The 16,780-nt window shown below is 48.1% G+C and overlaps 1 protein-coding gene across 2 annotated transcripts in view; it reads left to right on the top strand.

Annotated features, from left to right (window-relative positions):
• Positions 1-1,579: 1,579 nt before the first annotated feature.
• Positions 1,580-16,780, top strand: part of ABCA4 (ATP binding cassette subfamily A member 4) — a 111,552-nt gene continuing 96,351 nt past the window's right edge. For both annotated transcript variants that reach the window (XM_032247915.1, XM_032247914.1), the window contains exons 1-4: positions 1,580-1,777; positions 10,162-10,255; positions 11,392-11,533; positions 13,954-14,093. In XM_032247915.1, the coding sequence (XP_032103806.1) occupies positions 1,712-1,777; positions 10,162-10,255; positions 11,392-11,533; positions 13,954-14,093 (442 nt within the window). In that variant the 5' untranslated portion in view covers positions 1,580-1,711. The remainder of the gene's footprint in view (positions 1,778-10,161; positions 10,256-11,391; positions 11,534-13,953; positions 14,094-16,780) is intronic.

The raw sequence follows: 16,780 nt of genomic DNA, 5'->3' as shown, positions 1-16,780 counted from the left end.
GCTGTCACTGCATTGCTCAGGCTCTCTGCCTCCCCCTAAACCACCCCCACATTGCTGCCAGCTGACTACTCTTGGCAGTCCTGGATTAAAATCTTTCATCACCTTCTACATGATAAAACCCATACTCTTTAACATGCAACAAGGTCTTAATGATTCTGCCAGAGCTTGCTTGGGGTTGGCCTGCACTTGTGGGTCATTCCAGTCACTTTGCAGGGGCTCAGTAAATCTTAGTTGATTCAGTCATCATCGTCATCATCAATTTCTCAGTCTGGTCCCTGTCTCCTTTTCCAGCATCCTCTATTCCTAGCCTTCACTCCAGCCATGCTTCACTTGTGGTTTTCCTGGGAAAGATAAGCTATTCCTCCCTGTCTTTGCAGAGTTTAAATGACTCACTTGTTCAAGAACCCACCATTGTCACGTGGGACCCTGAGCAAAGTACTTAATCTCACTAGGCTTCATGTTCCTCATCTATAAAACTGAGCAAATGTGGATCTCACAAAATTGTAGTGAGGCTAAAATGAATTAACATGCAAAAGCAGTTTAGAAATCATAAACTTACTATAAAATGTTATTTTGTAATTCTGCAAGCTTGTCTTAAATGCCATCACCTCCAAGGAGTCTTTTTGCCATCGTAAGCAGAAACCATCTCTCTCTTCTTGGAAGCCCCGCTATGCATAGCCTGTGGGCCCTCATCATATTCCTTGAGTTATTCGAGTTCAAGTCCCATGTTTACAACCAGACCACAAACTCCATGAAGTCAGCATCCATTCCTCTCTGTGGTTCTCCCTCCATCACTATCGAGGTCTCAGGGGTCTAGAGTCTTTCAAAGAGAACAAAGTTCTGAGATTTGAGGAGGCAGAGACAAAAAGTTCCATGGCGCGGTACCAGGGAGGCTTCTGTTTGGGGTGTTCCTTGGGATCACAGATCCCTTACCTGGTGATGAGTCAATCTAGCACCACCCCACACTGCAGGGCTGGAATGACAGTCACTGGCCCATTTGCTGCCTCTCCTCATGCCCACACCCTGTCATACATTGCAAGTCAATCACGGTTCCATCCTGCTGAGCCTGGAGTGTTCCACTGCCTTTTCCATTACAGCCCCAGGCAGCCACTACTAGTCGATCAAATTTAGCACAGGAGATAAACATCATCACCTTCCACAAAGCTCAGAGACAACCCAAATATCTGGCCTGAAGTCACTACAAAGCAAGATAAAGGCTAAAAGAAGGAGGGATCACTTCAGATCTGCCAAGTGAGTTGATTTGACTTAAAGGGGCAGTCAAACCCTGGCTACTGGCTCATGGCAGGCTCACAAATGCCCAGTCTATTATTTATGCAAAGAGATTTTGTTCCAAACTTAAGGAGATATCCAAAGACATTCCCCTGAGCAACCCCAGGAACTCCTCTCACACCTGAGGGTCTTGGCTTCCCATTGTATCCCCTACCTCAATTTCCCTGGTGCCCAGCCACCTGTGTCTTTATGGTTCTCTTTCTCTCCCTAAAAAGGAACCAACACAGTGTTGGCCTCCTCTCCCCAACAAAGGGCTTATGTGTAATTAGAAGGGATTATGCTTTGAAGGGGAAAAGTAGCCTTTAATCACCAGGAGAAGGACACAGCGACCGGAGCTGGAGGCACTCTTAGCGGCATTTACGTCCTTTACTGTCTGGGGGCCCTCAGCTCTGACCAGTCTGGCCTTCGTGTGGTCATTAGCATGGGCTTCGTGAGACAGATACAGCTTTTGCTCTGGAAGAACTGGACCCTGAGGAAAAGGCAAAAGGTAACAGTTACTGTCTGTCATTTAAAAATGAGGTGTGGAGCAAATAAACAGGTTGAAAGTGTGGGGTTGGCTGGTGGGGCAAGGTGGGGGGGTTGTGAGCAGTCAGTGGGTTTGTTGTGGTTTAGCCGCTCTGTGGGCACCTCTGAAAATGCTCTTTGCAGGAAGATGTGCTTCTCTGTTCTCAGCCACATGAAAATCTTTTGCCCATCCTGTCTGTCAATTTATTGCCTGCCCGCCCCTCCCCCATCCCATTTTACACCTGCCAGTCTAGTCTACCTTGCTTTAGGGTGTCCACACTGGGCAGTGGGAAGAACCTTATGTCCTGAAGAGCAGGCCAAAGGCAAACAAGAACCCCCTCAAATAGCTTCCTAGCTTAGTGAGGCTTTATTTCACTGATTCTCTGAGGCACATTGTTTTTTCACGTTAACATTTCTGAAGTTGGAATGCAGCTCACGATCAAGTCACAGTTTAACTGGACACATTTTTTTTTCTTTCTTAGTGGTGCAGAAAAATAACAGTGCGTCTTACTATTGACCGTGTCCCAGATTCTGTGAGATGCTGTACATTATTAACCATCACGCACATTTCCTGAACTCTTTCAATGAGCAGACACCAGGCTGGGTTAGACTGGAGACCTAAAAGTACGACACACATTCCACCCTGGACAGGCTTCTGTGCTGGCTGGGAAAACCCAAAGTATGTTTTGAGACCAAAAGCAAAATGAAGTAGCATAGATGGAATATTCCATGAGAAGTGAAGGCAAGAGGTGCTGGAGATCAGAGAACACCAAGGCTGTACATGTAAATGCCAACTGGCCTTGTTCATTTTTTCCATGAAGGGACAAGGAGTTACCATAGAACTGTAAAGAAAGAATGCACTTTGCTACAGCCTTGCAGAGTCATGCAAATGCCAATGACTAAAGGAGCTGAAAGAGGAAGGAGGGGATAAAGGGTAGGGGCTGAGTAAGGCTGAGATTAGGATGATGGGAGCTGCAAGCCACTAGAGAGCTCTGGAGGAAAGGGAGGGGAGAAGAGAACAGTATTTGCTCCAAAGCTCAGTTCAGAATAAGTTTATGTAGATGATGGTGCCAACTGGTGGAACCGGTGAAGGCCTATGAATAAGTGTCTCAGTGAGGATCTCCTTAGAGTTTAGTTTGAAAAGGTGTTAGCTAAGTATAGAGCTCGTAGCTTAGAGGGTAAAAGAAAATGGTAAGGTATCACGGAGGTAGCAATTGCAGGACACAGCTCCCATCCCTAGGGCTAAGAGAACCAAAGGAAGAGAGAGGTATGATCAAGACTTGGAAACATAGATGAGAGGCCTGTGGAGCTGACATTAGGACTTGGAAGGAAGGGGTGCATCAAGGCTGCTGCTGGGTCTCTGAGCCTGACCTCAGGCCCAGACCCCTGGGGAGAAAGCCCTGGCAGGCTGGTGCATGTGGAGCTGAGGGATAACAGCTTAATTACCAGCATAAAAGGGAGAGCACAGGATATGCTTCAACCACGCTCATGGGTGGCTTCAAAGCTTGTGTGTGGTTGGCCCAGGACACAGGGAGGCTGCAGGGGAGGTTAGACCTGGCATGTCCAGGGAGCACCACTGTCCTCAGGCCGCTTTCCTCTGTCAGCGCTGGTGCTGAAGTTATCTGTTGTCCCCAGGGGCCAAGTATTAAGAGGAGTCAGAAACTCTGTCCTTTTTTCTAGGAGCTTCCCTTCTTGAAAATCCTGACAAAACTTGAAAAAGACTCATGATTAAATTTATTCATGTATTCATTCCTTCCTTCTATCAACAAATAACAATCTCCAGGCACTGTGCTAGGTTCATGGGTGTACAGTAGCAACAAGGCCTCCCAGCCCCTGCCTACAGGAGGCTTGGAGTCTATAGATTGTGGAGGAAAATCCAATATTTTATTGTTCTCTCTTTCCCATAAGAAATGACAATTCTTAGTTCGTTTTATTCTCACTGTGCTCTTGGTGACCTTCAAAGGGGGTTGCATGATAACTGAGGACCGTAGCTGCTGGCTTAAAATGATTCCATTCCTGTGGTGCTCATGTCGCTGTGACAGAGAATAACTGTTTTCAGAATGCTCTGGTGCCCTCCCTCTCAATCTGGCCTTTCCCTGGCGTGCCTTGGTGAGTCCTGCTCAGGGATTCTGCCTTTGCCACAGTGTGTTCCCAGGGAGATGCAGCCACTCAGGCTGAAGGCCTCGGCTGGGGCACCTCCCAGGGCTGGGCCTGGGCTGGGCTGGTGTTTGCTGGATGCTGTCCTGACGGCCTGGAAATTCAGATTTCCGTCTGGCATGCCTCCCGATGGCGCCCCACCTGCGACCGCATTCCAGGAGCTTCCAGGATGTCTGAGTTAAATGGAGGCACCCCCTGCAGACTCTCTAGCTCTGAGGTATCTGTGGCTCCTTCTTAAGCTTTTGGTTTTTCTGGAAATTTCTACCTCTAGAAGATGGTCTCTCTAAGAAAAGTATGACCACCCAGCCCATAATTCAGATCCCAGGTTTTTCCTCAAACCTCCATGCTTTTAGATGTTTACTCCTGCAGGCAGAGCAAGAGTAAAAACAGATACCAAATTTCCTCATTCCTCAGCTCCCAATCCCTAAGGGCATAAGATGAAAATCTTCAGCTTCTGCTTTCCTCCCTCTTCTTTCTCATTCCTCTGTTAACATTTGTCAAGTGTTACTAAGTGTCTGGCACTGTACTACGTGCATCACCTCCCTGAACCCTCCCAGCAATTCCACAAGAGAGGCCTCTCAATGATCCCCACGGTACTGATGAGGTCACTGAGGCTCCAGAGAAGGATTAGTAACTGGTGGGGTTGGGCCTGGGATTCGCACCCATGCTGTGTGACCCAGGATAGGCGGGCATGGCCGTGACACCACACTGCTTCCATGGATCAAGATCTATCCAATAGTCTGGTCACTGATATCACTAAGATAGAGTCGTCAAATAATTTCTCATCCAATCTGGGCAGTTTTGAAAGTAAAAGGGAGCACTATTAATAACTGCACTGGGGCAATAAATGTAAACTACCACTGGCCCTGGCATATTGGGATGTATGTTTGCCCTATACCAAAGTGAGCTAGACACAGCCACCGCCTTCATAGAGTTTAGAGCAGATAGGAGCGGCTCCCACGTATAATTACTGCGCAGCACAATGTGGGGGCCGCGGAGTAGAAGGAAGCACAGGTGAGAGGTGAGGAGGAGGTCTGGGAGCTCGGAGGGGGCACCAGGGTTGAAGAGGGTGGGAGAAGCCTTCCTAAGGAGTTCATCCTGGTGACAAGCATTCCCAATGATGAGAGCTCTCTCCACTGCACATGACAAATACACATCTGCCCGTGTTGGCTGCGGACCAGGCACTGCGTCAGGGAGGGCTTATGAAGGTCACTAGGCAGTTCTCTTGGTATCATTCCCTCATCCCAGCTTCTGGGTTAGGATGGATATCTGGGGGAGGCCTGAGGACTCATGAAAGTGGGGCACTAATCATTTTTTGGACCCCACACCCCCAAGCACCTGGGACAGCTGTGGCCTTTGTCCTGGGCCCAGCATCAGGCTGAGAATATGGCAGGTACAGAGAAGCTGGGCACCTACTCCAGTGTACCCAGGCTCTGGGTCATGTTGGTCCAGACTAAGAATCCTGTCCTGGTTCTTGGTGCAGAAGGGAGAATCATAGGGCTAATTTTAGGCCTTGGCTGCCTTCTGTTAAATTGAAAACAGAGCAGGAAGGAAGAAAATTTAACAGGCTCAGTTTTAAAACAAGCACAACTGTGCCCTTGCCAGAAACCCCTCCTCTTCATGTCAATTGAATGGTAAAGAAAGGAGTGGAGGTGAAAGGAGAGAGAAAGAGAGAGAGGAAGAGAGAGAGAGAGAAAGGGAAGAAAGGAAAGAAAAAGAAAGAGCAAGAGAAAAAAAGAAAGGAAGGAAGAGAAAGAAAGAAAGAGACAGAAAGAAAGAGAGAAAGAAAGAAGAGAAGAGAAAAGAAAAGAGAGAAAGAAGGAAAAATCAGTTTGGGAAAAAAGAATTTTCCACCAGCCCTTCTGAGCCTCGGCTGGGCTTAAAGTTACAGACATGTGTAAAGGGCAGGGTGGGGGAGTCCGAGCTGCTGAGAAAACATGTTTTTAATTATACTGTGGAATTTCTCCCTGGGGTATGCCTGTGTGCAGTTGAGCGTCAAGGACAAGGATGCTGCTCTGGGGTGGGGGTGCTGAGCATGACTTTGGAAGCGGGTAGGAGAAGAGGCTGTTGTGAAGACCAGACCTGTCAGGCTAGGAAAAGAATGGCTTGTGGTCTTTGTGCAGGGAGTAACATGTGACATGCAGCACCTGCCCACCCCCCTAAAAAAACAACACACTCTCACAGAGTTAGAACAACAGTGACCTCTCAACAAATATGTTTCAAAGATTACCAACCAACCATTACCTAGACTAGAGGTTCTCAGCCTTGGATGCACATTGGAATTACTTAAGAAGTACTGAAAAGAGGAACCCTAATGTCTCATGCCCCAAGGTTCTGATGTAGTTGATCTGGGGCATGGCCTGAGACCCCCGGCATGTTTTCAGCGAGAAGCCACATAAGAAGTGCTGACCCAGGTCAACAGGGGTGATGATTTGAGTGGCGGGGACCATAGGCAGAAAACAACAGCCTAATTCAAGGATGGGAAGAGGGCACAGGTGAGGTAGGATTAGTCCTAGGGCCAGACAAAGAAGGAAGGAAGAAAAGAGGTGCTGATCCTACCCCTACTCCTGAGAGGAGACCTCTAACTCACAGTGCCTTGTGAAGACCAGATTTTTCAAAAACACAAGAATGAGTGAGTGAGGGACTGGGTGGATGCAAGAGTGCGTGACAAGCCTTGCAAGGGAGGATGACAATGCACTAGCTTGGTTTATAAATTTTACCCATGGGACAGGCAGGCCAAGCTGGCTGGTCCCCTCCCTAGTGCACACCCCTCCCTCTTCATGTATGAGCAGTGGACAGTGTGTGGCTGGTTTCTCAGGAAGCCCCATGGTTCCAAACCAGCAACTGGGCAGTTCTGAATCCAGAAAGGCGGGGAGATGAACGTAAGTAGAGGACAGGCCTACAGGGTTGCAGGTAATCTTAATTATACCTCCTTACTCATCTGCCTTTGCATCATCCCTGTGACCTGTGACAACCCTGTGAGGCAATAACAAATGGCTCGTTTATTGGGTGTTACCTCATGCCATGTTGTGGTTTCGTGTTTAACACAGTTGTCTTATTTTATGCTCAAGACTGCTCTGGCAAGTAGGTCCTAGTAATACATCCATTTCACAGATGAGACTGGGTGCCACAGAGGGGCTGAGCGGGTTGACCAAGGTCACATAGCTAAGATGGAACAGACTGGATAGGAACCTCAGTACTTGGCCTCAGAGTAATCTGCTCTTAATCCTGAGTGTACACTGTAGGAAAAAGAGCAGTCCATTTCAGAGACAAGAAAACTGGGACTCAGAGGTTAAGCAAGCCCCCGAGTGGTTGTTAACCCAGATCTTCCCACTAACTCCCAAATCAGCATCAGAGTTTAACATGCCACACCACTCCCAGACAGATGTTGCTGTGTGGAAGACAGCCGATATACTTGGTAGAAGGCCAACATGGCAAGCAGTTGTTTAAAGGAGTCAAATGTGTTGATTTGAACTGGATGTCTCATTTCTTTGATGAAGACACTAGGAACAACTTCTTTGTTTCATCATTTGCTCCTATCACTCAACGTTGCTATCTTGCCAAACCTGTTCCCTGGCCTTACCCACCGATGGAATGATCCAGAATGGAAGACAAGACTCCAATGTACATGCCAGTGGGGGAGGCTATTTCTTAAATCTACAGACTGTTGGTGACCTGAACCCCATGTCACCAAAGACTTTCCTGGAGAAGCCTCCTAGACCAGTCTTGACAAAGGCTCACTCATTCCATGGATATTTATTGATACCTATTATGAGTCCTGCCCCATGTGGGGTGCTGGAATCATAGTAGTGACAATGACAGATGAGGTTCCTGCCCTCAGGAAGCTCACTGCCCTTGAGGGCTGCACTTACTTGGAGGAGTAACGACCCTGAAGCGAAATGAGTGTTAAGAAGGGGTAGTCCAGGCAGCTGGGGGACAGTTGCGTGTGGTCAGGGACCAGGATGTTAACAATGAGACGGGGCTGGCTAGGGAAGAGGCCCAGCCTGGCTAACCTCGATCTGCCTGCACTGGGGGGACTGCAACGTTCCAGTGGCTGGCAAGTATGCGTACAGTCAGTCCCCTTAAGGCTGGGTAGGAATTGCCCAATATTGGTATTTTGCCATCTTGTGGGGGAAGGTGTAGAAGGTCCTCTTAAAAATGATTGCTCGGGCTGGGTGTGGCAGCTCACACCTGTAATCCCAGCACTTTGGGAGGCTGAGGCAGGTAGATCATCTGAGGTCAGGAGTTCGAGATCAGCCTGGCCAATATGGTGAAACCCCATCTCTACTAAAAATACAAAAATTAGCTGGGCATGGTGGTGCACACCTGTAATGCCAGCTACTCTGGAGGCTGAGGCAGAAGAATCACTCGAACCCAGGAGGCAGAGGTTGCAGTGAGCCAATATTGTGCCATTGTACTCCAACCTTGGCAACAGAGCGAGACTCCATCTCAAAAAAAAAAAAAAAAATCAGTGTCTCGTAGAGAATCTATTCTTTTCTTCCCATATTGTGTGCATGTGTGTGCATGCTTCCTCCAACACATCCTCCCTATACGTATTTTGGGTAAAACATCTTGTAAAAAGTTACAACTACATAATCACCACCTGCCCCTAAACAGTTTTGCTTTTTTCTTTCTTCAATGGATGATAATATTCCCCCATCAATTTATTTTCTAGTTTCTTAAATCTGGTCACCAGCAGGCTGTTTATTAAAAAGCAGAACATGGCTTGTCCTTATTAGCAGGAAAGGAGCATTTATTGAGCCCCTGCTGTGGTGACTCTTATTTTGCTGAGAGCCTATTTACATTTCTTTTAGAGGAAAACAGCAAAGGGTTACATGAAAGATCATGTGAATAGCCCCTAGCTGATCTATTAAACTTGCTATTCCCCAGCCAGCTGCTTAAGATCTCCTTCAGATCTTATGCGTTTCCTTCTTAAGGTCTCTAGAGTAAGGATTGCATAGTTCTCCTGTTCAATTCACATGTCCCTCTCCCTCTTCCCCTCCATAATTCCACATCTCCAACCCCACACCTATGTGCAATGCCACAGGGTGTGGACTGCCACAGCCACTGGATCTGCTTTTGGAATCAAGAGTCCTTAAGCTCTAAATGGAACTGAAATTTAAATACCAACTTTCAACCATATGTTGACATCAGCAGCCTCTTCCAGTATAAAAACCCATGGCAGTGTGCCCTGCTTTGTTTCTTTAAGCAACAGAAACTGTTGAAGGAAACATGTTGGTAGACCAGATTTTTGTTGGCTTTGCTATAGATCACAGTCATTTATTTGCTCATTCATTCATTCATTCATTCAGTGACCACATTTGCAATGTCTGTTACGTGATAGGAGAAGGCAAGGTAATGGGAAGGGGCGGAAAGAACATTGGCCCTAGAAACAGGAGGCTAGATTTGGGTTCTGATGCTGTCACTGCTGATGTGACACTGCACAGTCACCTGCCTTCTCTGTTCCTCTTTCCTTATCTGCAGATAGAGTATTATAGAAAAATCTTTACTACCTGTTATATCAGCATTACCTGGGACCTTGTTAGAAATGCAAGCTCTGAGGCTGGGCGCAGTGACTCATTCCTGTAATCCCAGCACTTTGGGAGGCCGAGGTGGGTGGATCAAGAGGTAAGGAAATTGAGACCAGGCTGGCCAACATGGTGAAACCCTGTCTCTACTAAAAATACAAAAATTAGCCAGGTGTGGTGGCACATGCCTGTAGCCCCAGCTCCTCAGGAGGCTGAGGCAGGAGAATCGCTTGAACCTGGGAGGCAGAGGTTGCAGTGAGCCAAGATCGCGTCACTGTCCTCCAGCCTGGTGACAGAGCATACTCTGTCTTAAAAAAAAAAATACATGTTCTGGTGAGATTGTACTGAATCAAAATCTGCATTCATGTGCGTAGTGACAGCTAAAATGCACTGAAGCAGAGGATCTTGATGAGCCTTTATAAACGTCTCATGCTAATGCAGTTTTCTAAAACAGAGGTAGGGTAGAACCCAGATGTACACAAAATCTGGATGATACAATAAAACAAGGTAGAGGTAGTATGTGAGGGAGAGGGTAAAATAAGGAAACTGTTTAGGTAAATATGCCACAACCAAAGTCCTACTGCACACATAGGCTCTTAGGAGGAGAGTGTCTGCTTTGGTTATGTTTTCTGTAATCTCTTAGTACCACCGGACTTTCTCTCTTTTTGTTTTGTTTTTCCAGATTCGCTTTGCAGTGGAACTTGTGTGGCCTTTATCTTTATTTCTGATCTTGATCTGGTTAAGGAATGCCAACCCGCTGTACAGCCAACACGAATGTAAGCATAGCAGGGTAGCTTGGGCAAGCCTTGAAGAGACAATGGACTGGGCCTTTTGTCTAGAATGGTCTTGGGGTGGGGGTGTGGGGATCAGACCTGCTTATTATCATTTCATGTCTATGATGCATAAAACAGATTTATCAGTGTTACACAAATTATGATTTAAAAAAAATTTTGAGAGACAGGGTCTCATTCTGTTGCCCAGGCTGGAGAACAGTGTTGGGACAATAGCCCACTGCAGCCTCTATCTCTTGGGCTCAAGTCATCCTCCTGCCTCAGCTTCCAAAGTACTGGGATTATAGGCATGAGCCATTGCTCCCAGCTAATTTTTTTGTTTTTTTGTAGAGACAGAATTGCTACATTGCCTGGGCTGGTCTTGAATTCCTGGCCTCAAATGATCCTCCCACTTTAGCCTCCTAAAGCGCTGGGATTACAGGCATGAGCCACCTTGTCCAACCCCAATTTTCATGTTTTAACCTTACACATTCTAAGCAGATACTTGTATGTAGTTACTGAGGGAGGGTGCACTTATTTTTGTTTGTTTTGTTTTTGCTAGTTTTATTTTTTTAATACCTAAACTCTCACTTGTTTTAAAGAGAACAGATTTGTAGATGAGTTCTCTTCACCCTCTGGTTCATGAGTTTCAGACCTCAGTTCTGAATCAGCCTCCTATTTATCAGCCTCTTCCTTCTTTATCTCTCCCCCAGGAGCCCATCACCTGCAGCCAACTGCATGCTTGGGGGTAGGTGCTCAGACTGTGACTGAAGGAATAGATGAACCTCTGCTCAAGCAGCAGCAGCTGCTGCGTGGAAGCTTCTTGAACTAACACTCCTAAGTCCCTCTCAGCACAAAATGATGTGTCCCCCCGGTGTCTCCTTCACATTTCCATCCATACCTATTACAGCATCTGTCTGTCTCCCCACTACACCAGGAGTTTGAGAGAAGAAGCCATGTCTCTAGCACCCAGCAAGGGCCTGGCACACATTAAATGTTATGCTCCTGCTTCTTAAATGCTGAGAATGAAGAAGGGCACCAGAGGGGCCCAGGCCCCTTCCCAAAAAGGCCCCAGCTCCTAGGTCTGATCCTGCTTGGTCTCCATGACTAACCCTGTCTTGTCATCATTTTCTGTTTTAAAGGCCATTTTCCCAACAAGGCGATGCCCTCAGCAGGAATGCTGCCATGGCTCCAGGGGATCTTCTGCAATGTGAATAATCCTTGTTTTCAAAGCCCCACCCCAGGAGAATCTCCTGGAATTGTGTCAAACTATAACAACTCCATGTAAGTGTTGAGATCCCTGCCATGAGGGGGAGGAAGTTACACACCCCTTCATGTGCTGGAGTGCACATGTGCGTGCACTGAGCATGTAGCACTGAAAGAGTGTTCTTGTGGCTTGCTGAGCCCCTAATCTCTTAGGAGCAGAGCAGGTTTCCTCTCTGGAACATTCTGTTAACTGTCAGGGCACTTTGGGAGAAATCTCCAAGCTAAGGCCATGTGCACACAATTTCTTGGTCCTTATATCGCCAGGATGTGAACTGGAGTCCAATGGCAGCCTGCTTCTGAAATGTGTCCACTGCCTTCTGGTCATTGACCTGCTTGGGTAGAGTGAGTCACTGTGGGCGAAAAACTCAGTTCCCTTCACCCTGATCAACCTGGACAGATCTCTGTTCCTTTAAAAGCTTTCTTGGACATCTAAGGGCTAGGAAAAATGTCAGGGAGCATTGAGAAGGCAAATGAAGTCAGGTTTACAAAGTGAAGTTTACTTCTTGGGAGAAAAAGACAATTTCCAAATCCTATGTTGTAATTGCCATCTGCCCCCTGGAGTGGTGAGATCTTAGAATATGGCTTAAGCACAGTGGCCCTTTACTGTGGGCCTGAAGGCCAATCTGGAAAGCTGATGAAAACCAATGACCCTTCTCCCAAGAAAAACGGCCACACACCAAACATTACACTGTACATCTGATTTCAGGGAATTGTGGATGCCAGGTTAATAGCCTCTGGTCTAGGGTCAAAATTCAAGTCCACTCCCACAGGAAGAGGGTTTACCTTTGGAATTCCCTTTCAGAGCGTTGGGAGAACATGATGTGGACATATCCTAGAGACAGAGGCCTGGCGTGTGGACAGGGCCATCCCTTACCCACTGTGCTGACCTTAAGCACCACCTTGTGCAGCCCATACCTGAAGGCCACATGCAAGGGCCTGTTGGTGAGCAGGCTTTCCCCTACCTGTATAAACACTAGGCCAGGTGAAAACAGATATCTGATTACTTTAGTTTTTCCTTGGAGGAGCTCAGTATAATTCCTCTAGGAGAAGCCTGCTTTTAGACTAAAAAGAAAAAAAAGTCTGATAGATCAACCTAATGAGTGGAGGTGGCCTTCCCCACTGTGAACAAATTATGGCTGCTTGTGCCGTACAATGGCAGAGTTGAGTAGTTGTGACAGAGACTGTATGATCTGTAAGCCTGTAACTTTTATGTGTTTGTTGACCCCTGGATTACAGGATGATAGAAGAGGAAACATCTGTCTTCCTAGCAAAGTCAAGGAAGTAGCATTTAGCACTGCTCATATTGCTGCAAGCACTGCCTTGCAGTTTTAGTTTACAACTGCACTTTCAGCTTAAAAACACCTGCCCATCCAGAGAGATCCTGTGGGGTCACATGGTGGGATCAGGGAGGCCTGGAGACAGCTCAGTGCAGGCTGCATGGGGCTTTGGTGGGAATGGCCCTGGCAGTGTCTGTAGATGTTATTGGAGAAAACTGAGGGGTGGGAGTTGGAGAAGGGGGCTCCAGACTCTAGCTGTACTTGGCATTCGAACGCGGAAAGTTAGGTTTCATGTTTTGCACACACATTATGCATGAAATATTGGCTTATTAAAGGTTCTTTTGCTTGCAAGGCAGAGAAACCCACTCAAGCAATCTTAAACCCCAGAAGAAAATGTATGAATTAGATACTAGACCTTCTCACAGAGCCAAGGACAGCAAGGCAGGGCTCAGGAAGGGCAGGCTAAGACCTGGAGCGCTGTCAGGAGCTGCTTCCTCAACTCTCTTCCATCTGGGCCTGCAAGGCCTGGCCTCTGTATCCACTCCATTCACCTCTCTCCATGGACCAGTCTCCCCTGCTCCTCAACGCCTGGGCTGCCACTGCTCATGCAATTCACAGTACCACAGCCTGGGCAATCAGAAGCCCATCTCTGAACACCATCCAAATTCCTGGGAACAAATCAGGTTGGCCCAGCTTTATTCCCCTGTCCCATCAGCCTTGGCAGAGGTGTACATGTGCATGTGGGCATGTGTGTGTGCAGGGAGGTCCTTATGGATGAAGCATGGCGGTCAGAGCCTACCTGTGTGAATGCGCAGAAGGACAGGTTTCAGAGAATTGGGTGAAAACTGGAAAAAAACCTCCAGTAATATCTACCAATGCCATCCTGTTTAAGGCTTCTTTGGGCAGGAGACACACAGAGCATGGGATTGAGAGGCGACCAGGCACTGCCAAAACTGAGAGACTGAACAGATCACCCACCATCCCTATCTATTAGCCTCTATGTGCAAGGAAGTAAAATGGTCTCTTTCTCCTGCCTTGGCAGTACTGTAAGGATACTCAATGTAGTAGCTAGGTCAGGCACATAGTATCTTTAAAAATAGCATGAGATATTACTATTATAAAAATAGCCATTTCCTCATTAATGAGGCTTTGTCCTTACAGCTTGGCAAGGGTATATCGAGATTTTCAAGAACTCCTCATGAATGCACCAGAGAGCCAGCACCTTGGCCGTATTTGGACAGAGCTCCGCATCTTGTCCCAATTCATGGACACCCTCCGGACTCACCCGGAGAGAATTGCAGGTAAGCGGGACTCCAGAGCTCTCAAGCATCACTTGCCTCACCCATGGAGAGACTGAAGATATAGGAAAGAGCAGGGAGTTGTGGTGAAAAAGATACTAGCAGAGGCAGGAAGGGATGGGCTCTGGAGGCCGCTTGAGCATCACCTTGGTGGAGATGCTTCTTCCTCCACAGAAGCCTGGAAGGTAGAAAGTTGGGAAGGAAGGCAGGAAAGGTCTCATCCAGGTAAGTCTAGAGACAGAAAGAATGCTAAGAGAGATGGCGCTATGGGAAGTATGAGGCTAGGTCAAGGGCTAGAAGCAGGTGGAGAGGGGTTTGCAGAGTTTGGTAAAGGTATGGAGCAACCCTCACAGAGTTCTGGAGGGGGAGCTAACCAGTAACATGAAGAAGCATGGCCAGCTATCATTAAGGAGCCAGGGAGGTCACAGACCACGTGTTATCATGACATAAATATGCATAATTGCACTATTTCTCCCAGTAATATTCAGCATCCAGGCCCTGAGGCAGAGCAAGTGGAGAGTGGGTGATGCAGGGCTGAGGGTGTACAGGGAGGCACCACAGAAGGTCACCAGGCAGGGACTGGGCTACGTGCATCAGGTCTTGGGGGTGGAAATGGAGAGGCATGGGAATAAAAGTCTCAGTGGGTGCCATGAGCCTGTTAAGATGACTGAGAAAATGAACAAGATGAAAGGATTGATGGCTGTGGACAGAAAGTGAAATATGTGAATTCAGTATTTCCAAGATGGTGGATGATGGCTGGCCCCACATGTGGTCATGGTGAAGTTGAGTGGAGGTGCAGGTGCATGGTGAGGGGAAGGAGGAAATGGGAGGCAAGGATGTTGGCCCCGTGTGGACACCATGGTTGTGCAGGAAGATGGCTGGAGCCAGGCACCAGAGTGGGAGAGCCACGTGGAGTCAGTAACAGTGAAGAGGAAGGATGGAGGCGCTCCCTCTACTGTGTCTTCCCTTCCAGGGGAAGAACAAGAAACAACCCAAGAATAATGAGTGTGAGTGGGTGTTGTGTGCTATTGCATGTGTAGTAGGTGCCTCTGCAATGGCTAGAGGGACTGGATATGGCAGCTGGAGCCCACTCAGGAGAGCAGAGGAAATGAGTGCTCGTGAGGAAGTAAAGCCCCCCCCAGAAATCCAGGGGTTGTGGGTGGAGTGCGCCTTCTGAAAAAAGGCTGCTAGTCGCGGGGAGATTGCTCAGGAACAGGGCTCAGAGGCTGCCACAGCGGTCGTATGGGGCTTCTGGGAGATGTATGCTCCTAGGATTAGGGGGTTGACTTTAAGAATGACTTTAGAGGTTGACAGGAATGAGGAAGGGGTCACTAAGGGTCTATCAGGGGAATGAGAGAGGCTGTATCTATAGAACAGCTTCTGCTGCAGGTTTCAAACAAGAAATCTGGGAGAATGGTTGAAATCAGACCTGGAGGCTCCTCCCTGTGCGTTTGGGCAGCTCCTTCAACATTCAGCTGATTTTCAGTGCCTCTTGTGAGCCAGGCACTGGGCTAGTCTCTGGGGGTGGAGAGATGACTCAGGAGAATGCCAGCCCTCGGAGGACTCACGGGGCAGACGTTGAGAGATGAGTGAGCAGAAAACGACCACAGCGCGGGCCGGGCGGAGGGAAGTAGGGGATTCAGGAGCACAAGGGAGTCAACAGGGGAAACTTCTCTGAGGAGAATCTGATCCTCCTCCACCCAGCCACCTTCTGAAGCCTTCTCTTCCCATCTAAGCAAGGACAGGCCTATGACTAGATTGGTGCGTCAAGATGCTCAAGCACGTTCTCATTGTTTTGAAACGAGTAAAGCATAGACTTTATGTAGTCACTGCTACAAACCGCACTACGAACACTGCATTCTTTGCTGCTCTGGACAGAAAATTAGTGAGCTCAAGTTTGAAGAACCTTATATGGCATGAGTACAATTACCATTTTAATAGTAAGAAACCGCCCTTCCCTTATGCACCAACCAGAAAGTGCTGTTTTTCCTAGTTTAAACAAGCAGATGCAGATGTGGGCTGGCCGGCTCCTGCGGGGCGACATACCTCATGCTTCCAGTGGGTTCCATGATGAGGCAGACATTTCACTTAAGTGTCTGATCATCAGGTTGAGTCCTGCTAGGAGGAAGTATGAAGGAAGTAATTTCAAACCACAATTTCTCTGTGGTTTTACAACGTGTATATGAGAACCAAAATCACTACTTCTTAACCCCAGAGCAGGACTGATTTTGAAGCGGCACGCAGGCGGTTCCCTCTGCAGGCTCAGCCTGCGGGGAGACGTCCCTACCAGGGCAAATCTGGAAACAAGGGCTCAGGAAAGGCCGGCCACGGCCCTGGGAACGGAAGCCAGATCCCTGACCTTAGAGGCTGAGGGCACTGGGGTCCGTCCGCAAGTCAGGGACACGGTCTCTGAAGAAACCCCAGGCCAGGGCCTGAAGGGTACTGCCGGGAACACAGACTGTTCTACTCTGTGGAGAGTCAGGGGGCGCAGCTCGCCGCGAGCACGGACCCCTCAGGCGCGCGCTGCGGAAGAGCCCACCTTTGAAAGCGAGCGGGGGGGGGACGGGGACTGGTGGGGCGCGTGCTTCGGCACAGCCACCTGGGAAGGTGTACCGCTGGTTGACCCAGGCAGCGTTTTGCTTTCATGGCAAACCTGTAGTACTGCATTCTCAGCAGGGGAGGATTAATGG

The sequence above is a fragment of the Sapajus apella genome, unplaced genomic scaffold (genome assembly GCF_009761245.1).
Source record: "Sapajus apella isolate SASKATOON/1434 unplaced genomic scaffold, GSC_monkey_1.0 scaffold64, whole genome shotgun sequence".
Taxonomy (NCBI): domain Eukaryota; kingdom Metazoa; phylum Chordata; class Mammalia; order Primates; family Cebidae; genus Sapajus; species Sapajus apella.
The sequence above is the reverse complement of the archived record's forward strand: the minus strand, read 5'-3'. Positions and strand labels throughout refer to the sequence as shown.